Raw genomic sequence first — 24,424 nt, 5'->3', positions numbered from 1 at the left:
GCAAAAAATTTGGTTGGCTACCCCTATATAACAAGAACATTTTCATGTGTCAGGCATTTCATTCTGCTAGAAAAATTAGCTCTTTAGCATGAAAACTCAATTTTAAGGTAGGATTAGGGACCATTTCTTATAATGTAAGTCTATGGAAATATCAATGTGAGTGTCTGACCTAAAGAGAGGGAAATTGGAACTGTCATAATTCATTTGTAGTACTTTGTCTTCATTGATACACCATGAAAAGCTGATATTTTGGAAGAATGGATGTATACAGCCTGTCTAGGTATGAAATTTCATTATTTCAATGCAACTGTTGGTGTTTACAGCAGATAATGTGTCAAGGGGGTCAATCTACAAGCATTGTTTACATATGAACAAGAGTATTAGTGTTCCTTAAAAGTTAATAATGGTTTGTATTTTCTTTAAACAGTGAATTTGAGTGATAATTAATTGGTAATATGTTGATGATGAATAATGTAGACCTTGGTCATTAAAAATATTTTTCAGATTTCAAAGAAATGCTGTACATTGGCTATACACATGCCAGGTTTGAAGACTTATGTATAATTTGACAGGACCTGATGTAAGCACATTGGCCACTTTTGATGGGTGTTGCAGGTATATCACTACAAATGCATATTGCCAGGTTCAAAACTAATATATTAATACTAGAAATAGTCTAGGGTGCTGTTTCGGGTAACTTTCGACTTTATTTAGGGGCGGACATTTCTTCGCTCGGCACTAATTTTTTTCCATTTTGCTCAAATATTTACATAGAATGTCACAAATAAATTGCTTCTATGTCTGTTTCCCATATAAGAATGTTTTGTGTTTCATTTACAGGCATAGATAGCATAAAAGCTTCAAATAAATAGCATTTCAAGGCTTCTGTCTTAAAATTTACTTGGTTTCAGGGCATGAATATCAACACATACTTAGAAATTGAAATCCATTGAAAAATGTAGCATAATTCAGTTAGGTAGCCTCTGAATAGCCTTTTATTATGTGGTTAAGATGCAAAATAGTGATAAAAATTCATTGTTTTCTATTTGGTAATACATATTTACACACTCACAATGTATAATGCCATAGTTTTTAGACTTTATATCTGTTTAATGCATAATTGAAATGAGCATCATAATGGCCAAGGGTAGAATTATTTTGTAGAAAAAGTTTTATTGATAAGTAAAAGTTGATCTATTTTTTCACAATCATATTAGGCACAATTATAACACAGCTTTAGTGTCTCTGATGTGTCTATAAACAGAAAAAGCACTTATTCTGGTAGATAAATGTACACAAAGGGTGTGATTATGCACAACTTTAGTGAATTACCTCCCTTTATTTATTGAGAAACTTAGATAAGTGCATAAATTCTAGTGTCTGGCTACCTAAATGAGAAGAAAATACACAATACTATCCATTCCAAGTACATATTGGTCTGAAGAGGTGATTTACATGGTAAAACACCTGAAAGAAGGTTTCAATTGTCATATTTGGCTCCAAATGAATGAATGCAAAAATGGCCAATAAATTGGGTGTAGAAGTCAAATTTTAGGCTATTACTGTGCTGTTAAGTCCAGAGGAACTTGGTTTTTCCATATATTGCATTTTTTATATCCATGTAAGAGAGAGACAAAATATATATAAAGAATTTTGGCATTTTATTGACATTTAGGTTTGTATTTAAGACTATATAAGCAAATATTTGGAGTAGAAAAATACAGCAGGGGCAATTTTAAAATACCTAGTTACACCCAAAATGTTGCTATGTGTGTACAAATAACGTGTAATCCATAGTCAGGTCACTATACAGTAGTTATTTAATATGTTTGCTAAGCTAAATCTTCATTCAGGAAGTCTATTGGTAATAAAATGTTGAAATGTGGGTGAAAAATCACTTATTTTGTTATGGGTGGGGTGATAAAATTGCTCCCTGCTACATCCTTTTGTTAGAAAATTAGTATTTTGAAGCACTTCTGTAATGAAAACAGTGTAGTGTTGCTATCTGAGTGATTTTATGGAAGTTGTTACAAAATTGGCTTCAGAATAATGAATTATGTATGAAAATCACATGCTAACATTTATTTTCAGAATATCCGGATTGCGGCATAACGGCGCTTGTTAGAAAAAAGGCAATTTCAAAGTTTTTAATGACTTAAGAGTGGTGAAAATGCATCCATATAATTGGTAATTGTATATGCAACTTCATTTATTATTAGATATTAGAATACTAAACATTTAATATTCCCTTTAGGTCAGGGTATCGCATTGTAACATGGCCAGCGATTGGCTGAAAAAAAGTGCAGGGAAAACCGTATGAGTCAATTTATACATGAGGTGATTGGATGGAAGTGGGGTATTTTTAAGTAAAAAAACTAATTTAAAAAGTAACACTACACTGTTTTTCTGAAGAAAATGAAATATTTCATGAGTCTCTGTGATAATTTTGACTTGGATATTTGCATTCATAAAAAGTGTATGTCAGTCCTGTGATCAGCAGAAAATTTCAATGAAACGGGGGGTAATCCTCTCTGAAGTCATTTTGCAAAAATTTGGTTGGCTACCCCTATATAACAAGAACATTTTCATGTGTCAGGCATTTCATTCTGCTAGAAAAATTAGCTCTTTAGCATGAAAACTCAATTTTAAGGTAGGAATAGGGACCATTTCTTATATGGAAATATCAATGTGAGTGTCTGACCATTTGTAAGCTTACTTTTGTTACAAGATGTACCAATCCAACCAACTTTACATGCATCTGACTGACAATATCCATTTCTTTTATCACATGCACGTTCATCGGCACAGTGACAAATTTGGGAACATTCCTCGCCAAATGTTCCTACCTCACATTCTGTAAAACATGAAGTCCTCATCATTTTCTGCCATAAATCAAATTTTACATTTAGCAAACATATTGTCTCTAAATCTATCAAACATCTTATATTTATTGAAGAACACTGACTATACTATGATTTTCGATTTGTAAACTAGCTAGCAATAATTCAAATAATACCGAAACAATAAATAGAAATGTACATTAATGTGATTTGAGAATAAAAGTGCTCACCCCCTTCAGTCACCAAAACTTCACACATGGTCAAGACGCCTGGTCTCTGGATCTTAATATATCTTGTTAGTTTATTTGAAAAAGTTAGCACATGTTCATTTCCATCTATCCGCCTCGTGGTATTTTCAACCAGATGATATGAATTTTGTCCAGTATTATTAGAAAAGTAAAGCTTGAAATCGGTAAGTTGTTGATATATTTCCTCTAAAACATACAGATAAGTAAATATTAACCATAAAGAAAAAATAAATAAAAAAAGCATACTACTTGAAATAACAAACTTAAAATCAAAACACAAAAAGGCAAATATGATAAAAACAGTGCATTTTGACTAAGCCTGTAAATAGGCAGAAATTGTAAGCACCAGCTTCTGTTCTGCTTGCCCCACCTATTCCCTCAATAAAAACAAAGTTTTGCGTTATATTAACAGATAGTTCCACATTTCTAACAATGTAAGCGGACAAAACAGATTTATACTAACCGTTGTCTCTACTGTACACAGTTACACTACTGATAGGATAACGTTGTCCTAAATCTACTGTCCACCAAGACAATTGGGAATTCTTTGTGCCGCTACAGCAATTACAGACCTCAGGTATTGGACCAATTTTTCCATCAATTGCGCGATTTGAAGTCCAATTAAGTAATGTTGATGACATAGCTGTTTGCACATGCAAGCGTCTCAAAATGTTTATATCTATTTATATACAACAACAAAATATCTAATTATAAAATACGTAAAATGAAAACACTAATACTTTTAAAATATCTGAGGACAGTGCGTTTAAGTCATCTCAATTACAATGGTATAGAAAATGGTGTCCGTTCGTGCCTGAAATAATGTACGAAAGGCACCTGAGGTCTTCCTCCAACAGTAAAGCTGAAACGTTGCCATATGAAATATACTGTGTCTGTGATACGTATCAATCATAGAAACAAACCAATATTGCAAAGAAAATAACAAAAGAGTTAAAAAAATTATATTTAAATGTACCCTGAATGAAGACTGAAAAACATCAAACATATTTCAGAGGAAAGGACATATCAGAAAATAAATATCAAGACATATGTTTCTTATCCCTCAATTTTTATCATCACAAAAAAACCCTTAAACCTTTGAAATATATGTGTATTAGCTTTAAAACTACGTTTGTTCATTTATTAGATATAGTTCATAGAATTTTTACTAACTCATCAATATTTATCTGTCAATATAAACTAAAATTAAAACGAGGGGAAGTTTAAAGATTTAGTGGTAATAGTATCGAGGAAAGAAATGGCGGCATAGCGGCATAACGGGCTAAACTTGTTGTTGAAATTTGAAACAATTAAAACGGTTATAAAAGAATTTTTTCAGACAAATCTTGTGAGTTAAACGATATGTCAGCAGAAACAAAATTGAGAGACGTTATTTTATCATTTGTGTACGGTTATTTTTTCCATTAAGGCCATCGCGACACACACATAACTCGAAACAACGAAAACACGTAAATGTGATGGTAAAAAGTCAAAATAACGAAACAACGATGGTGAAAGGTCGGATGTATGATGATGAAAAGTCGAAAGCACGATACAGAAAAATCGGAATAACGAAACCATGATGGTGAAAACTCGATATAACTTTGATTTGATTTTTCACCACCGTACATTTTCATTTCTCCTCTATTTTATATTGTTGCTGTCAATTTGACGCGATCAGTCCGCTAGAATGCAAAGCCACCAACTTCCTTCATCTGAGTAATAATTATGTTTTATGAGGCATTATACAATATATGTACACGTCAACTTGAATTTTGTTTGCTGGTCAGCATCTATGTCATTTAAATACGGTGCAACTGCTCGACAGATCAATTGGAGTTGATTATAATACATTGGTATATCGATATATAAGCAATTGGTACAAAATGAAAGTGGTCATATACGTTTAGAAAATAATCATAGAAATGTTTTTATTTATATCGTGAAATAAGTGATTTGTTGCATTGTAATTAGCGATTGAATATGTAAAATCTATAGATGATGAAACGTAATTTCTCATTAAAAAGTATAATCCAAACATTTCTAAAATAAGTCTACCTGTATTAAATTTTGTAAAAAAAAAAGGGAGACATAGCAAAAGTTTTATAATTGCAATTTGTATTATACACGATGAATAACGGTATAATGTCTAAAATGAAAACCTCAATTGAAAGTAAATGAACAGTAATGTCCGAATGGCCGATAATTTCAACCAAATAAACAATGATGTGTATTTTAATTTAGTGCAAATACATATTCAAATACAAAAAAAATCTTTCATAAGATTATTTTGAAAAGGCAAATCTGTAAATCTGTTGTCATATACAGTTTTCTTCTTTTTTCTTCTTTGAAAGTTAAACTAATTCCAATTTCAAATTTTATTGCCTGAATTATTATACAATGTTTATAGCAAACTTTTGATTTTATGATTAAAGAAAACGTACCTTCGCTGCAGGTTGGTAGAAGCCATCCGGGCTCGCATTGCTCAATAAAGCATGTCCCATTAGTATTATCACATAAAGTACCTTCTTTACAATTGCAAGTGTTGTTGCATCCATCACCAAACTTGTGAACATCACAAACTACAGTAAGGTTTCAATGTAATGTTTCTAAGTAAGTTGATAAAGCTTTACTTACAAGTTTTTACGCTTTTGCTCGAACTCTAATTAATTATAAATAATCACCCGATATTTTGAGACGTGGGCACAACAGTACAGAATGATATACTTTAAGTGGTAAGATATAATACTATAAAGATTGAAATATGATCAAATAAAGTAATTATAATGGATATCATTAAAACTTTTATTATCGTGGTACGTTAACTTGAAAATCAAACTCTTCTGGCATATCAATTTTCTATACGGAAGGTACTTCAGATAGCAACATAACTAGACATGAATTGTTTAGAATATTTATTCCAAATATTGTTTTGTTCTAATTTGATAGGAAAAAAGCAGTTTATAAACAACAGAACTTAGAATTATTACAAATATATGTACCTAATTATAACGAAACGTGAGCCTAAGTAAACAAGCATTTCAATAAATAAAGAATTAGATGAGGAAACACATATATATTGTTAAAGAGATTAATGAATAATTTGGTAAGATATTAATAAGAGTATTTGTAATTACCAGGCTTTATCTAGTGTTTATTTAAGATAGTCTTTAGGAAGTATCTTCAAATTAAAAAAACTAAAGGAAAGTTGTACAATCAGTACTATCATTTAACATATTTGTTATTTACCATTTTCACAAGCCTCTCCTTGCCACCCTGCTAGACAACCCGGTGTCTGGCATTTACCTGTTACTTGGTTACATGCACGATTGTCTTTACAATGACAGATATGCAAACAACCAGTTCCAAAATTTCCTATCTCACATTCTGAAAGAGTTTACTTAAATTGTCGATTCTGCAATAATGTTTACCTGATCATTAACTGATGTCCGGTGACAGTGTTATGTGTGGTTCAATCTAGTACATAAGGTTTGTGTACAATATTATCACCTTAATGTCATTTAAAATCCAAAATTAATGTTTTAATAGAGATATCTTATAAAGAACGTAATCTACAGCCAGGAAAATAAAGTCGCAAAATTCAAGAACTTGTAATACTTTTAGAAATTTCATCCATGCCATATCTTCAATTTTCAGTATCTGTCAAAATGTATATGTGACTGTTTAGTATCAGTAAATACATTGCATTTATATTTGATCAATTAAAATATTACCTAATACTTATGCTCATTAGATAACAAATGGAACAAGGCAAGTCCCGGTAGAATTGTTACACGGACACATTTTGAACAAAACATGCTAGGAATGTTCCTTAACAAATAAAGAAATTATTCTTTTGAAATTTGTTACCTTTCTCATATAATTTCAATTCACACAAAGTCATCACTCTCTGTGACAACTCTACTAAAATGTATCGTATAATTATTGGATCTACTAGCTCCTTGGTAAAGTGTCGTTTGTTTGTCATTTTTGGAACCATGTAAACATTTGTCATATTTACTGATGGGTTTACTGTCGTTGAGTAATTTCCAGCATAAACTATTGCATCTTCTAACTGTTCATTCTGTTCTGTAATAAGATTCAGATTTTAATTGAGTTTTAAAACGAAAAGTGTTTGTATGATTGTGTCGAATACATTAATTCTTATTTTCACAAAGCTATATGAAAGTAGAAGCAGTCGTCTTCCGTTTATATTATTCTTTATTTAATCACGAAATTACCTAAAAAACCATGGATTTAGCTCAATACAGGATTGGAGCAGTACCTTGCAGAAATCATGATCACAAAATAGACAAATATCGTTTTTTTGGCGATTGTTATATTTTTCATTCATTATCATACATTAATCGGTGTGAAAAGATGAATTAGACCTATTAAAGTTCATTCCGTTGGGTAAAAAGGCAAGATTTTAGCATTTTATGATTCAAGCACCTTGCCCGGTATATACCGGAATACGGTATTTAGTGTGGTGCTCCAATCCTTTTTTTAGTCTCACTCAAAAACCATACACTGGTTTGCAATTTTATCTATTCCTGATTATATCTTTAAATTTCAGACATCATTAAAATAACAGTTTTTTTAAATGTCCTCATCTTACTTGATTCACGTCCAAATATCTGCAAACCACCTAACAGGTATTTCTGTTTAAGATCAATTTGCCACCAAGAAGGAGGTGCTCCGTTTGTTACACTACAGCATTTACATCTATCTACTGAATAATTTGGAACCCCATCTATTGCTTTTCTAGAGTTAAAATCTTGTTGTTTTGAGGTTGATGGAGAACATGTACTAGACTGACTGGTACTAACAATGTCTCGAATACGTTCTATTAGACTTAAATCTGAAAAAAAGATCAGAACATTTAAAAACGCTTATTGAATTTATAAAACAAATGTATATGAAACATCTAGCGTGCTGTACTTGATATGGACATTGACACACAAATGGCATTGTTTACTGTTAAATGGACCAAAGGCATGTTCAGGTACAGAATATTAAAATACCGTGTGATTAAATTGTATATTCTGAAAAAGCTTATTAATTTTTATCAACATTTAATACTGATTCTAAAATGTAAAAAAAAACAATTTAGCAGAAGAAATATGAATTGAATCTGTCGGCACATTTAGGTGTAGTAAGTTGTGAAAATGAATAAAAAACAACTACATGTATACGATAACACATTTGCATTTGAGAACATTACCAATTTAGTTTCAAAGCTAAGTACAAAGTTATATAAGTTAATAAGGCGTTGATAAAACAGTAGCATAACAATTCAAGGTAACATTTAATGATTTGTTCATGAAATTTTCTAAAATGTTTAACCATAATATATATATTACAGGCTGGAACCGACAATAATAATAATATGACACATAAATGCAGTCTAACAAAGGTTGTTACGCCGCATAAAGCTCTCAATTAATATAGCTCTTCGGGGATCTTTATTCCTCGACAACTTACTTCAATTGCCTTACTTCAAACGGTTACATACGATGAGATGTCCTTTTTCGACGGCTTAAGCTCCCGATATAATAGCTTGCAATTAATATTGTTGAAATGTATTAGTTTACTCATATATTTTACCCTTCACATCCGTTTTTAATCAGGATTCCTCGGCTTTTATTGTTATCTTGTAATTCGAAAAGTTGCGATTGGTATATAACCTATAATTGTGCAGTACTTCCGGCGAACGTTTTAAATACCATCACTATCTAGCAGGTACATGTACTCGTTAAACCGTAAAGCTCGCTTTGCGAACGGCCCTTTGGGCCTGCTCTTCGAGGTCACTATAAACTTCTGTCTGTATACCTACTATTTTCGCGCAAAGACAATGTTCACACAAAAGAGTGGACTAAATGGAAGATAGATAGGTAGAGGGATAATTTTATTTGAACGATGATTAATGGTTGATTATTTTTTCACGACGATGGATGTGATAATGATTTTGAATATTGATTTGGAGGCGAGTAAAATATTATTCTGATTATAATGATAGTGGAAGACGATTTTTGTGATAATTAAGGTGATAAAAACTTTAATGATGATGGAGGCGATTATGATATAGAATTGATGATGATTTAGGTGACGATAATTAGGATGTTGGAAACCATTCCTAATTTTGATAATAAGGGTGATGATGATGATGCAGATGCTGGTAATGAGAATTTGATGATCACGGAAATGATGATGATAAAATTTTGATGATGAAGGTAATCATATTCATTGACAAGAGGGTCATGATGGCCTTTTTATAAATTCTCCTTATGACAAGGAACAAGTTATATTGTAAGCTATTAATGAAAAGCAGATATGAAAACTAGATATTAAATGGATGTCAGAATGTTCAAACTTGTATCTGAAATGGTGCACATGTGAAACTATTACTGGTCGCAATTTCTCAGGAAATACAATAGCTTCTAAAAAGATCACTGGTTGCTGTACACAGTCCATGGTTTCCTTGGAAGTCAGTGGCTGCTATGAAATTTAATGGAAGATTCGCTCGTTACTATGTAAAGTCAATGGTTGCTTTATAAGACACTGGGTGCTATGGAAGTAAATGGCTGTTATGGAAAACACACTGTTGCTATGGGAGAAATGTGTTTCTATTGAAAGTCAATGGTTGTGATATAAGTCAATGGTTACTATGGGAGTCACATTTGATATCAGAATGCAGTGATTGCTAAAGAAAGTCATCGCTTGCTAAGGAAAACTATGGCTGCTATGACAATTCAGTGGTTGCTATGGATGTCAATGGTTGCTATGGAAAGTCAATGGTTGCTATTGAAATTTTCCGGTTGCTATGGAAATCTCATGGTTGCTTTTGAAAGTCACTGGTTGCTTAGGAATTCTATGATTGATAAATGGTCAATGGTTGCTATGTGAGTCACTAGTTGCTGTTGGAAATCACTTGCTGCAATCGAAGTCTTTGGTTGCTATGGAAAGTCACTGGTTCATATGACAGACAACGGATCGCCTGGGCTCCTTGCCACTGGTTCTAGTTATAAGGGTTGCGTTTATTGAACGCCGCCTTTCCTTGTTGATCTTGTTTGTTATCTTTTCTATAGAAAGTCACTGACTGCTATGGAAACTGATATGGAAGTCTAAGTTTGCTATTGAAAACACTGCTTAATATGGAAAGTAACTGGTTGTCACGGAAGTCAATGGTTGCTATGGAAAACAATGGTTGCTTCGGAATTTCAATGAATGTTATGAAATGTCACTACTTGCTTAAGAAGTTGTTGTTTTGGAAAGAAAACGGTTGCTATGTAAGTCACTTGTTGCTATGAGAAGTCAAAGGTTGCTATAGAAATAATTGGTTACTATGGAAAATCACTTGTTGCTATGAAAATTTTTGGTTGCTATGGAAAGTCAATGGTAACTATGGGTGTATAATCTGAACAACTTTAGTCTACCAAGAAATATTTTGAAAGTTAACGGAAAAAGGGAAACATACAGGATTTATTATAATGTGATTCAATAAAAAAAATAAGAATCCCTAAAAAAAAGCCCAACACGGCAAAATTGAAAATGTTGCAGGCTCAGTTTGATTTGAGCCTGTTCATCGACGGTACTATTAAGTGCAAACTGCCGTCCACGCCCATTAGCATCGGCTTAAGCAGAATTCAACATTTAACATGAACTGGTACAATTTGGAATTTTGAAACATCCGCAGATGTGTTCATATGGCGGTTATCATGGAACCTTCAATGCCATTCCATGAAAAGCGGCATATGGTCCCCATGCAAAATAAATCCGTGTGCCCTAAACGAGAAAACAATGGATGGAGCTAAATAAAATGGAATTAAGAAAGGGGATCAGAGGTTATTAAGCCCGAGGTTATCAAGTCATTTTCTTAAATTGTCATATGCATCTCTTATATATTGAAGGAGTCACTCAAAAATTGTTATTTAGAACATGTAAGCTCACTCTAAGAATAATGTTACAATTATAAAAATAGACCAATACTGTTGAGGATATTTTCATGACTTTTTACGCGCTAGTGTTGAAATACCGTTTACCAAATTTGTTAAATTCTGGCAACTACTTTGAATGTTAAACTCTTATCTAGTCATTGGACGTTTAAAGCAATTTTGATTTAAAACAAAAATATAGATTTCTGCTTTAAACATGTAAGGTATTGGTATTGATAAAATACCGTGTCTTTTCATCTTATAAACTTAGAGATTTTATTAAATTAATATAGGTTTTTGGTTCATACCATTGCTACAGTTCAATCCTGACCATCCAAACGCACAGCCTGTACTACAACCCCCGTCTGATTTGCGACAATCTGATTCATCTTGACAATGACATTTACCACTACAGTTTACGCCAAATGTGCCACTTGGACATTCTGTCAGAATAGTCAATCATGTGCTTAAGTTAGAATTGTCTCAGGGTTTTTTTTGTTTTTTTTTTTCCTGAACCGATTTAGCATTATTATGAAACCATTTTATAGAATAAGATCAACTTTTAATCATTATATTTACTAGGTCGCATTCTTAAAAGTTTTTATATTTTTTAATAATGGACTTGATGTTCATAAACTCTATACAAATCATTATTATACCACGAGAACATTTAGGTCCGGTGAATCCAGGATTGCAGCCGTCCAAACAATATCCTGTTGTTTTGTTGCACGCAGTTTTACCGTTCTTACAGTGATTACTACAAGTTCCGATACAATTTTGACCATACTGACCATCAAGACAAACTGTTGAAATGAAAGTAACACTTAATTATAGCACTGTTTTGTTAAGGTTCATTTTAGTACCTGACTCACTCAGTCAACTTCATATGGTATATCAAAACGGAAATAAAATTCTAAATAATTGTTTGTTTCAAAAACAAATTTCTGAAGGTGACGTTGTATTGTCTGTGCACCAATATAAATTAAATGTGAAGTGTTTACAGGAATTGTAGATTTTACATTTGAAATCATTGCATCTTATATACAGTCAAATATCGTTATCTCGACATAGCTTTTCTCGATATTTCGTTATCTCGATGAAATTTTGAAAGACCCGATTTTCTTCCTTCTTTATCTATATTGGAAATATTTGTTTATCTCGATATTTTTATTTCGATATTTTCAGAATCTCGATGTACAATCTCAGCCCTAGCAGTTATTTTCACACTATTATCCTTTGTTTATCTCGACTAATAGTTTTCTTTCGTCAGTTTCCTTCAGACGTGTGAAAAACACAAACTAGACGATAATTGCTCAATAGCGCGTGTCATAATGATGATTATGTTTGTAACATGTTTAGCTTTTTTTATAAAAGTTAATCTATTGAGGGCGTTGATTGACTTATGTTCAAATGAGTGAATTTTACGTTCTTTATAAATATTGGAACACTGTATCAATTCATGTAAATGAAATAGTGAAAGTACAGAAACGCTATCGTTGCAATATTGTTTCACAACATCACCACTAAATCAATCAGCGATCGAACAACATCGAGAAAGACCCGATAAATAACACGGGAGGTTATCCGGATCAACCACCCTGAAAACAATGTTTTCACTATATTGGTGTATTACTGAGTAAACCTCACTATGTGTTTTTTTCACAGAAACCCCTATTTCCGCTGGTAAGCATCCATTTTGTAATGTTACTTTGTTAAGTATTGACTAGTCCTATGAAAACAAGACATGGGGATATCATAGTTTATTTGACATAAGGTATGCACATGTCTTTTGTAAAAATCAGTTTCTGCTTTATTCAAACCCTAATATGTTTATCTCGACATTTCGTTATCTCGATATATTTTGGACGGTCCCGATTACTTCGATATAACGAGAGTCGACTGTATATATGTATTTGATGAAATAATATAATCCGTTTAATATATTATTTATAGTGATACGTGTACATATGTCAGTTTAAGTAAATGTAAACTAGAACTGTATTACCTATGTATTATGATATTAAATACAGCACTAATTGCGGCAAAAAAGAACATCTGGTAATATTTTGTCGCTATAAAATGATAAATAGTACTTGCATATTCATGTATTAAGTTTTTAATATGTATTCATTTTCACGTTGTGTAGTGGACAGTGAATTGAAAACAAAAGAAAGAAGCATGAAGGATTGTATGACCAATTATATTAATCCTGGTAATGCTAATATTCTTCTATGTTCTGCAGTTTTCTATGCAGACATAAAATACCTGTTGAACAATTATTGCCCATATAGCCTGCATCACAACCTTCCTTGCATATACCCGATGACTTGTCACATTGTTCAATTCCTTTAAAGCAATGGATACTGCAGTACGAAGTACAATTTACACCGAAACGTCCCGTCTCACATGCTGTGAATGTCGAATAACAGAAATAAGTTAATAAATGAAAATAATGATAAAATAAGACAATAACAAAAACAAACGGAACGCCCCCCCCCCCCAACTCCTCAAAAAACAACTATTTTTCTAACGTCCATTTCCTCTTACCATCAAAAACTTAAAACAGCAGTTTCGAAAAAAAAAACAAAGCTCGTTTCTGTGAAAAAGATAGATGAAAGGTAAACTTCTTAATATGTCCATCAGTATACAGTCATAATACAGTAGTTATTGATAAAATTATATCAATGGCGTGATGAACCTTGCTGGATCACTTAAAGGAATCTTGTATTTTAAGATACACCTTACTCATAAACTTTTATTTCTACGCCTGCTTTTCGGCGCAGTAAGCCTAGTAATAGGGCTAATGGATTTTTCTATAGCAAGACACGTACTAAAAACTTTTTTTGACTTTCCAGGGTATGAATGCCTAATAGTCTTCAATATGACAGAAATTTGTAAAAATATATACGTATAATCGAAAATTGATAGAAGTCTTTAAAACTCTAAAACGTTTCAGTAAAATATAGATTGATCTGCGCATAGTAAATTTGTATATTCGGTAAAAAAACCTTACCAAAATAACTAATGAAGGTCCTGCAGGCAGTAATTAGAATTATGCTTAACTTGATATGAAGCGAAAATCATAGCCCTTGAGGCATATACATGTAATAATAAAATAGAATATATACCATAGGCATATATACTTACGAGTCAAACAGTTATGTCCTTTAAATCCAGACACGCAGCCATTCTGACATTCTCCAGAAATTTTACTACACTGATCAAAACCTTGTAGACAGTTGTTGGAGCACGTTCGGCTACAATCACGACCGAATTTTCCAGCTGTACAGTCTATTATTTGACAAAAACATGTAATTTAAAATCAACAATAATTTGTGTATGTGTTTCTATTTAAATTTATGTATCTATTGAAAAAGTTTCAAAGAAACATCAACGAAACGTTTTGACCGGAAAACTACATTTGTTTGAACAATTTAATCTACAAAATATTGGATAGTTTAGCTTATATTGCATATGTACTAATTTGAAATTTCATTGACAGCTGACGATATATAATCTTTTTTTTTCTTCACGTATAGGTTATTTATAATGGCGTACTAACAGGATGGATTACATTTACTAAAACAAAATAGCAAAATCTTGCAAAGAAGAGACCACTCTAAAGCGACGAAAACACAAATATTATCTGACAATTAAGACCCGGTTTCATATATTCTGTTCATAATGTGTAATGTTAAAACATCTTTCATCTCTCACACACCACAGGCATAATCACGCGTAGGTTTACATCCTACAGACCGTATAAGACGAAGCCTATACATTTTGTGGACACGCACCGGCATATTGTACCAGTTTAGAAATTCGTGTCATTGAGTTGTCAAATTATTGTATGGTAAACTTTAAAATTCAGGGCCCAACAAATAAAATTGGAGATTGTATTATTTATCTAAAATTTCGTATATTTATTTGTTTAACCATTTTGAAACATTCAAAATGTATATAAGTCACTTCTCCCTAAATTAGTAGGCCAGGGTATTTTATACGATGTTCCGTTACGGCCATCGAGAAAAGCACAAATCTCTAAAAAACGAAAACACGAAATTTAGATGGTAAAAAGTCAAAGTAACGGAACCACGATAGTGAACAATTTAAAATGTCGGTAGCATGATTGTCAAATCATATATAACCAAACCACGAAGGTGAAAACGTGATATAATTTCACCGTTGTATTGTCTTCTTTTCGTCATGAGTTATAAAACTCATATTTGCCCTTTCTAAAGAAGAAAGTTAATCATTTGTGTAATCAACTGAAGGTTATACACTTTGTAGCATTCTTAGGTAGTCTTTTATCAAGTTTGCTCATATTAATTTGATTAGCCCCGTTTAAGCTAAAGCTTAAATGCCCCAGGTCATGGCATTTCTCAAAATTATTGTTTAAACATATTCTATGCTCAAATGTAATAGAATATATTGACATTGACACTGAAAAGCAGTTGTTTCTGGTGAGCGACTCAGGGCCATAATGGCCCTCTTGTTTTTGAATTATTCTATTTTATTTATTGCAAAAACACGTCTTCTTACATTTTATCGAACAGAACCATACCGTAACCTAGAAAAAACCGGTAACATGATGTAAACATAGGTTGTAAATGCATTGTAAAAGGATATGATTACGAAACTTCTTCACCGAAACAATCCTTCTTTAATAATTTTTAACAAAAAAATATTGCGGCAATTTTGATGCTAAACATAACAAATCAATTTTATTAAAAGATTTATAAAAACGACTTTTGAAAAGAAAATGTATTTATTTATAAGCTTCCTCCCAATATACATACATTTACCTCACTTTTTTCCAAGAGCTATTACTTTATAATGTTGTTTTTATTTTATACAATGTAAAACTTCATATTTTTAGTGTTTTTTTTTTTTCTTATTAAAATTAAAAAAATGGAGGAGCTTTATAGATTATATATAGTTTATACAATTTAATTATTTTGAAATAAGACAATCTTATTAAATAGAAACTGATGTTGCTCAAGATATGTAAATTATGCGGCATATAAAATGCCAATTGACATGAATATTGTTTTGCTATATTGTTGGCAGTCTCTCTCTAATTGCTAGAAGGTTATGGGTTTAAAGGCTGATGAAAAGTGGGTAAACCTTATCATACGTTAAAACGAAATTTATCTTCAAAGGAAGAAATACCAATATAACAAGTTTAGCCCATATCTACCACGGCTATTTGAATTACGGAATTTTTAAAGCTTGAAATCAAAAAAGGTAATAAGATTAAGATTTCCATATGTCCAAAAATATCATATTGATGTTAAAACTGAGACATTTTGTATGAAGCATCCCTTGATAATTTCTACATGATTAATATAAATCATGCTCTTGGCGTCAATATTGGCCGTGCCCATAGGTAGAAAACTTATTTTCATATAAAACTAGAACTGCCACTATCATGGCGTGAATACCCCCGCATTCCACTTTGTCAGAATCAACAGTGGCCATTTAGAGCTCAAGGACAACCTCCCTGCCAAATCTGAGGTTACTAAGCCAGTGCATTTCTAAGGTATGTATTCTACATGCTTCAAATGTGAAAATGTCAAAATCAATACATTGCGGACAGGACATTCTTTAGCAATTGAGAAGAAAAGCTTTTTTTTGTCAAGGTCCCTGTGACCTTGACCTTTGACCCAGTGACCTCAAAATCAATAGGGGTCACCTTATAGTCATGATCAACATCCATGCCAAATATGAAGACTGTGGGTCAAAGGAATCTTAAGTTAATGGGTGGACAAACTTTTTGAAGTCAAAGTCCCTATGACCTTGACCTTTGATCCAGTGACGTCAAAATCAAAAGGGGTCATCTACTTATCATGACTAACCTCCATTCCAAATATGAAGACTGTGGGTCATAGGAATCTTAAGTTATTGGGCGGACAAGCTTTTTGAAGTCAAGGCCCCTGTGACCTTGACCTTTGACCTGGTGACCTCAAAATCAATAGGGGTCATCTACTAATCATGACTAACCTCCATGCCAAATATAAAGACTGTGGGTCAAAGGAATCTTAAGTTATAGGGCGGACAAGCTTTTTGAAGTCAAGGCCCCTGTGACCTGGACCTTTGACCTGGTGACCTCAAAGTCAATAGGGGTCATCTACTAATCATGACTAACTTCCATGCCAAATATGAAGACTGTGGGTCAAAGGAATCTTAAGTTATTTGGCGGACAAGCTTTTTGAAGTCAAGGCCCCTGTGAGTTTGACCTTTGACCTGGTGACCTCAAAGTCAATAGGGGGCATCTACTTATTCTGACTAGCCTCCATGCCAAATATGAAGACTGTGGGTCAAAGGAATCTTAAGCTATTGGTCGGACAAGCTTTTTGAAGTCAAGGCCTCTGTGACCTTGACCTTTGACCTGGTGACATCAAAGTCAATAGGGGTCATCTATAATCATGACTAACCTCAATGCCAAATATGAAGACTATGGGTCAAAGGAATCTTAAGTTATTTGGCGGACAAGCTTTTTGAAGTCAAGGCCTCTGTGAGTTTGACCTTTGACCTGGTGACCTCAAAGTCAATAGGGGGCATCTACTTATTCTGACTAGCCTCCATGCCAAATATGAAGACTGTGGGTCAAAGGAATCTTAAGCTATTGTTCGGACAAGCTTTTTGAAGTCAAGGCCTCTGTGACCTTGACCTTTGACCTGGTGACCTCAAAGTCAATAGGGGTCATCTACTAATCATGACTAACCTCAATGCCAAATATGAAGACTATGGGTCAAAGGAATCTTAAGTTATTGGGCGGACAAGCTTTTTGAAGTCAAGGCCCCTGTGACCTTGACCTTTGACCTGGTGACCTCAAAATCAATAGGGGTCATCTACTAATAACGACTTATCTCCATGCCAAATATGAAGACTGTGGGTCAAAGGAATCTTAAGTTATTGGGCGGACAAGCTTTTTGAAGTCAAGGCCCCTGTGACCTTGACCTTTGACCTGGTGACCTCAAAATCAATAGGGGTCATCTACTAATCACGACTTACCTCTATTCCAAATATGAAGACTGTGGGTCAAAGGAATCTTAAGTTATTGGGCGGACAAGCTTTTTGAAGTCAAGGCCCCTGTGACCTTGACCTTTGACCTGGTGACCTCAAAATCAATAGGGGTCATCTACTAATCATGACTAACCTCCATGCCAAATATGACGACTGTAGGTCAAAGGAATCTTAAGTTATTGGGCGGACAAGCTTTTTGAAGTCAAGGCCCCTGTGACCTTGACCTTTGACCTAGTGACCTCAAAATCAATAGGGGTCATCTACTTATCATGACTAACCTCCATGCCAAATATGAAGACTAAGGGTCAAAGGAATCTTAAGTTATTGGGCGGACAAGAAAAAACCGACGGACGGCCGGACAGCCGGACGGACGGACAAGCTGATTCCAGTATACCCCCTTACAACTTTGTTGTGCGGGGGTATAATTATTTATTCTTATGTAAAGGTACAAATCCCAGATCTCAGTTATTTGGCATAGAAGAACACTGCAATTTTTCTAAAAATCATTTTACTGATATTAAAAATGGCTATTCCAAGTGGGTTGTTGGGGGATGGGTAGGTCTGGCACTGTTTATATGTACACATATTTATAGTTTACATGTTTTTAAAGTATTTGCCTCCAATAAACAACATGCATAACATAGATTTAAGCATGTATCTTTACTTTGTAAAAGTAGAATAATCCGTGATGGAAGTTTGTGTGAGTATTGATATTGCAAATGTACAGGGAGGAAATATATAAGAAAATTATTTGTAAGCATAACATTTTGATTTTTGATAATATTTAGGCATAATATTTTGTGTTCTTGAATTTCTTATATAATATTATTTATGTGTTTTTTTGAAATTGTATCATTTAGTTATTATTGTTTTCAGTCAGTATATATATACTCCGTGACAATTGCATTGAGATAAATAATCACCACTCTATCGTGTTGCTTTTGTTATGCACAATAACAATGTTCGATGTTTGTTCGGTAGATGGTCGAAATCCAGTAAATGTTTACGTAAATTATGACTCTAGGTTCACATGGGTCAATATCGTGTTGATGGCCTTTTGTTTTCCTCCAAAGCAAAATGTTTAGCAAAGTTTCGGCACATATATTGCTGTGCAATATTGTCCATTATTTTTAAATGTCAGGTGAATTTGAGGTACTTCGGCAGGTAGTGGAGAACGAGCTTGTTAACCACGACTAAGGACACGCATGGGCTGGGTTGTAATAGTTTAACGAAACGAAAATGTGCAGTCCGACATTGATTATATTCTCGATCCTGTTTATGTTCGTGGCAGTGGTAATCGGGCTTTCACAGCATCGCTTCGATAAAGTTGTATTGTTTTCGTAGAATTGTTTCAACACATGTATTATACACATGATATTGGCCTTTGTCAAACTTACTGCTTTCATTACTGCTTTCACCTTGTTACTTTGTAATTGTCATATAATTTGAATGAACTCCCTACAAATGATGTTCATCACATTGATTTTTATTTGTTTAAAGTTTCATGAAACATTGTGTGGAAGAATAATTTTATGAACATACCCATAGAACAGTTATGACCCATATATCCGGCTCCACATCCTTGCATGCAGTTTCCAGTAATTCTATTACATTGAATTACGCCGTTGAAACAATGGGAACTACAGACTGAGGAGCAGTTTATGCCATAGTCTCCTAAGTCGCATTCTGTAACACGTGTTATTTAATTGTAATATTTTCAATAATGATGATGTATCATTTAAGCTATGTAAACATTTTCAAGGACCTGTTTTTTTAAACAAGGAAAATGTTTATTTTTCCTGAATTTATTGAATGATGTTGCTAATTGTACAATGTACAATGTCGTTGCTATTACTTTATGTTTCATTTTCGCAACTATCTATTGTCAACATGCAAAATCTGTCTAATAAATAACGTTTGCAAATTCTAATCGTTTCTTTAATTTTTTCATTTCCTTGTAGGTTAAATATTAACGTTAATTGCGCAGCAAAGCAACAGCAATAAGGAAATACTTTGTTATACCTCTAACACATTTTAAACCCGTCCATCCTGCCATACACTCTCCATTTGGACAATGTCCAGAATCGATTTTACACGGCCCATGACTGCAATGTCCGCATTGTTGTTCACATAACTTTCCGTAAGTCCCTGGTTTGCAGTCTGTGAATAATATATAAAAAATGCAAATAAAATATTAAAAGACATATCTAAATATGATATGTGATTTTAATAATGTTTTTTGTGATCTTACTTATTGTCAAAATTTTGAAAGTTATATTTCACGCTTTCCACTTAGGGTATCTATGCCTATATATTGAACGAATTTAAATCTTCTTTGGGGACTCGCATTAAGATGTGTAAAGACGCATAAGGTCATTATGACAGACAGATTTATTCTTGTGTAAAATTGTTAATCTTGCGCAAGGTAATTTTTCTTTTCTTGGTGTTTAATTTAGTATTTTTTGTTATTTCAGAAGATCGTAATTCAGTTAAATCTTTTATTACAAATTCGTTTTATAGAAATTTTATTTTACATTTTGGCAGTAAGTTTTCGTTCTCTAATTGTTCGTCTTCTGTAGATTTATGACTAATTACTTGAATATTGCTAATCCGTTTATCATCATTGATAGGTGTTGTACGAATGTCGTATGTATGGAAGCTGGTGACGCCTTGAGTGCACGTTATTTTATCATGCATATGTTTGATTTATATTTACTAAAATAAGCTTTCATGTTCTTGTTTAATACCGTGAAAGTCATTTATAATTATGTCTGCTGCAATTGTTCTTTTTATACAATTTTTATTTTAAGTAATTTTCATATCACATCATCATTATTTTGAGTACGAAATAATATTGATTCGATTCAAGGAAGGATTTCGTCGATATTTAGGTGGCATCCGGTCAGGCTTTATGTTTTATATATAACAACGTGCTACGATATATGACCGACGTTGAATTCATTGTACCAGTGTGTATGGCGTTCCATAGGGGACATTATATTTTTTAGAAGCTTTGTTTATAGGAATCCGACAAAGGTCCGGCTATTCAAAAGGGACATACTTTTACCCTTATATTTGTGTACCATGGACATTTACCATGTTTTATATTTTGAAGCTTCTACTCGGAGGATCACCCACAATTTTGAATCACGCATGTGTTCAACATATAGACGATAGTGGAGATTGTGACGTAGCGACCCCACATCCGCAGTCTTGGGTCTACACTCTGTAGACAGTACAGAATCGATCTATCTGCTTTGAATGGGTCACATCTGGAGATTGTGACGTAGAGACCCCACATCCACAGCCTTGGATCTACACTCTTTAGACAGTACAGTATCGATCTCTCTGCTTTGAATGGGTCACATCTCGAGCTTCATTGAATATTTGTTTTGAGTTAAGCCGCCGGGAAAAAGTGCTATTCGACAGGACATGAGAAATGTGACACGGAACTTTTATTTATTTATTTTTCTTTTAATTCGTTTCATATCATTTATTTCATTATAAATATTCATCTATTTTTGTAAATAAAATGTTAAATAGTTTGTACTTAGTTGTGCTTTGTTTTGCATGGTAGTTGTGATCAGCCTGAGTTCCATGGTAGTCCATATTGTGACAATATTGACATTTCACTTTTGTTTATTTTTGTTTAATATAAATTGTTTATGTAAGGTCATAAGATATACACCTGTTATTATAACAGTTCAGTGGCATTTGTCTCCGTTTTTTATACATGCAGAATGAATTTACAATATTTAGAACTTTTGGGCCAGAGAGAGCATTGTTGTATCTATTGTTTAAAATCTCGCGATTGCTGTATCACAATTCCTGATTTAAATAAAAAAGACTTTTTTTTATAAATGATCTTACATTTGATATATATTTCCACTTCACAAACAACAAGATACCATTCGTTAACGTTCTGTGGACTTGATCGTCTTAATGTTATATACCGAGTGTGTATTCCTTGTGGTAACGTCACTATTACATCAGTGGCATTCGCTGATGTGAAATTACCGAGGATACGGTTGTTAGTACCATTTCCAAATATTTCCAACCCAGTAACATCTCTGCTTTCTGGCAAAAAAAGAAATGCTCTAATGCTTAAGTTATAGATGAGAATAATATATATAAGCAAACATAAATAATAATTCTACGGAAATTAATTGCAAACGCTTATGTCAAAGGTATAGATAACTTATGAAGAACAATATCAGGCTCAAGATCAGGATCAAATGTTAAAACTTTAATATTCTTCATTTTTTATCCTCATAGATTAAATATCTAATATCAATTTGATAACACTTGACTTGCAATAGCAAGTTTGTGAAATTTTAGAATAAATTTATTGTTATTTTTGCAAGATACGGGCATTTTACAGTTGATCCAAATATTGATCCAGATCCGAATGTTTTTGTATTCGTTTTGTAATTTGTTGATTTTATCCAAAACAAGTTTTGCTTATTCGCAAACCAGCAATTTTTTTTACATTTTGAATATTTACCATTTAATTCTAGCAAAACACGATTTATTTTAGTAACATAAAACAATGAAAAATAAAACCAGGATCACTTGATCCTGATCCCAATCGTTTCTTAGTGAACACGGGGCCTAATGCATAAATGAAAACTCAACATAAGTTATAAAAAGCATATGTTTCTAAGGTCCGGCCGCATTTATAAGTTTATGTAAATCAAGGAATGTAACTAGAAAAATGTTTGTGATAAAGCCATATGTTCTATAACGAGAATCTGTATTATTCATAATGTACATGTAATCTTTAAATATAACACATTATCGGTTACATATATATGTCAGTGTTTGAAAATAACAAAAGTAAATCAGCAAAGGACAGTTTATCCTAAAAATCTTATCTTTTCCGCAAAAGAATTGATCTCGCGATCTCTTTTAATAACTACAAACGTGTCCAGGCAGACAAATTCAAATCAAAGAAGTAGACAAACATGAAGGAACCAGTACAAAAACGCTTTGGGAACTAAGCACCTGTCGCTTTTATATTTCATAGAATTGCGCGACAGTCCATAATATGATAAATTACGTCACGGATATTGTACACATTACATACATTATATAGAAACTGATTATAACATGCTTAAATTAAAACGTTTGGAGTCAGAAAAGTACTCAAAAGGTAAAAAATAACACACACGATTAACTATGAATCTAAAACAAACTTACTTTCAAAACTATCTTTCCTACCAGCAACATGAATTTGAAATATTTCATGCACTTGCAGAAGATCGACAGTTATCCATGGATTTGCCTCATTATTGGAATGGCTACAACAATGACAAACATTCAGATCCCGACGTGGATTACCATCTATACATTTATCCGCAGTCATATCACTATAGTATGTAGACATCGTTGCTTGTTTATCAGTTGCGATGTTTGACACTGTAATATATGATTTTGAAAACATAATTAGGGATAAATTTAGCATAATGAATATTCTATAATTTACTTTAGATATATGTCAAAATAAAGAAACTAATATTTTGAAATATGTACTTAATCATTTATTTACTTGTATTGTTTCGAAATGCATATGGACAGTAAATTTTACAGATTCTTAAGTTAACGGAACGTTTCGAGTAAACCGGAACCAGTAAAGTTTCATCTAGCTAAACGCCATATTGGTTAACGAATCGACTAAGAAGAATCAAGCAATTCCCTTGCTTACAACGAACCATCCGTAATAGTTTGATTGTTTATATTGCTATTCCTCCATAAGCAATTGTAACATTTCTATAGGGGTTAAGATAAAATGGTAGAAGTCAACATGCGATTTATAATAATTATTGTAACTTACTTGAAGAAGAAACATTGATACATTATTAACATCAAATACCATACAACTTACTTTTGACAAGAATCTCAACCTCACATAAAACAATAGGTCCATCTAAAAATGAGCCATTTACTCGTATATCTTTGTCCCTGTATGTTCCAGGCACATCAATATTGATAAATTTGAATACACCAGATAAGTTCGCCGTTATGACAATTTGACCATGGTTATAATTATCTTTTGTATTTATGTATACTATGTCACTCTCTGTGAAATTTCCATCTTGTGAAAGGTAAAGTCTGAAGCCTTGCAACTGCTCTAAAAATAAAAATATTATAATTCCATTTCTAATCTTTAAGTGGTAAAATGTTTTCACAACTATAGATTTGAATACCTAAAACGGTTGTCCGATATATATGAAATATTATAAAGAAGTGTCTTAAAATCATATTTAATCTAAATTAATTTTTGAATTTCCATTTATTTCATACATATATATCTTTTTGGCTGTAAATATAGTTCAAGAAAATGTATTTAGATTAATTTAAAATATGTCATCGC

At 32.7% G+C, this 24,424-nt stretch overlaps 1 protein-coding gene across 1 annotated transcript in view; it reads right to left on the bottom strand.

Annotated features, from left to right (window-relative positions):
* Positions 1–24,424, bottom strand: part of LOC132723859 (neurogenic locus notch homolog protein 1-like) — a 46,760-nt gene that overhangs the window by 5,690 nt on the left and 16,646 nt on the right. Inside the window, exons 5-21 of the mRNA XM_060708661.1 lie at positions 23,936–24,181; positions 23,251–23,469; positions 21,922–22,128; positions 20,074–20,211; positions 19,594–19,737; positions 14,170–14,313; positions 13,288–13,431; positions 12,536–12,620; positions 11,682–11,845; positions 11,331–11,465; positions 7,707–7,949; positions 6,959–7,177; positions 6,338–6,475; positions 5,533–5,670; positions 3,552–3,767; positions 3,071–3,274; positions 2,717–2,854 (exon numbers count right to left, since the gene is read on the bottom strand). Coding sequence (XP_060564644.1) covers positions 2,717–2,854; positions 3,071–3,274; positions 3,552–3,767; positions 5,533–5,670; positions 6,338–6,475; positions 6,959–7,177; positions 7,707–7,949; positions 11,331–11,465; positions 11,682–11,845; positions 12,536–12,620; positions 13,288–13,431; positions 14,170–14,313; positions 19,594–19,737; positions 20,074–20,211; positions 21,922–22,128; positions 23,251–23,469; positions 23,936–24,181 — 2,922 coding nt within the window. The remainder of the gene's footprint in view (positions 1–2,716; positions 2,855–3,070; positions 3,275–3,551; positions 3,768–5,532; positions 5,671–6,337; positions 6,476–6,958; positions 7,178–7,706; positions 7,950–11,330; positions 11,466–11,681; positions 11,846–12,535; positions 12,621–13,287; positions 13,432–14,169; positions 14,314–19,593; positions 19,738–20,073; positions 20,212–21,921; positions 22,129–23,250; positions 23,470–23,935; positions 24,182–24,424) is intronic.

The sequence above is a fragment of the Ruditapes philippinarum genome, unplaced genomic scaffold (genome assembly GCF_026571515.1).
Source record: "Ruditapes philippinarum isolate M1 unplaced genomic scaffold, ASM2657151v2 ctg2911_1_1_1_1, whole genome shotgun sequence".
NCBI lineage: Eukaryota > Metazoa > Mollusca > Bivalvia > Venerida > Veneridae > Ruditapes > Ruditapes philippinarum.
Note: the sequence above shows the minus strand (reverse complement) of the source record. Positions and strands in the feature narration are given on the sequence as shown.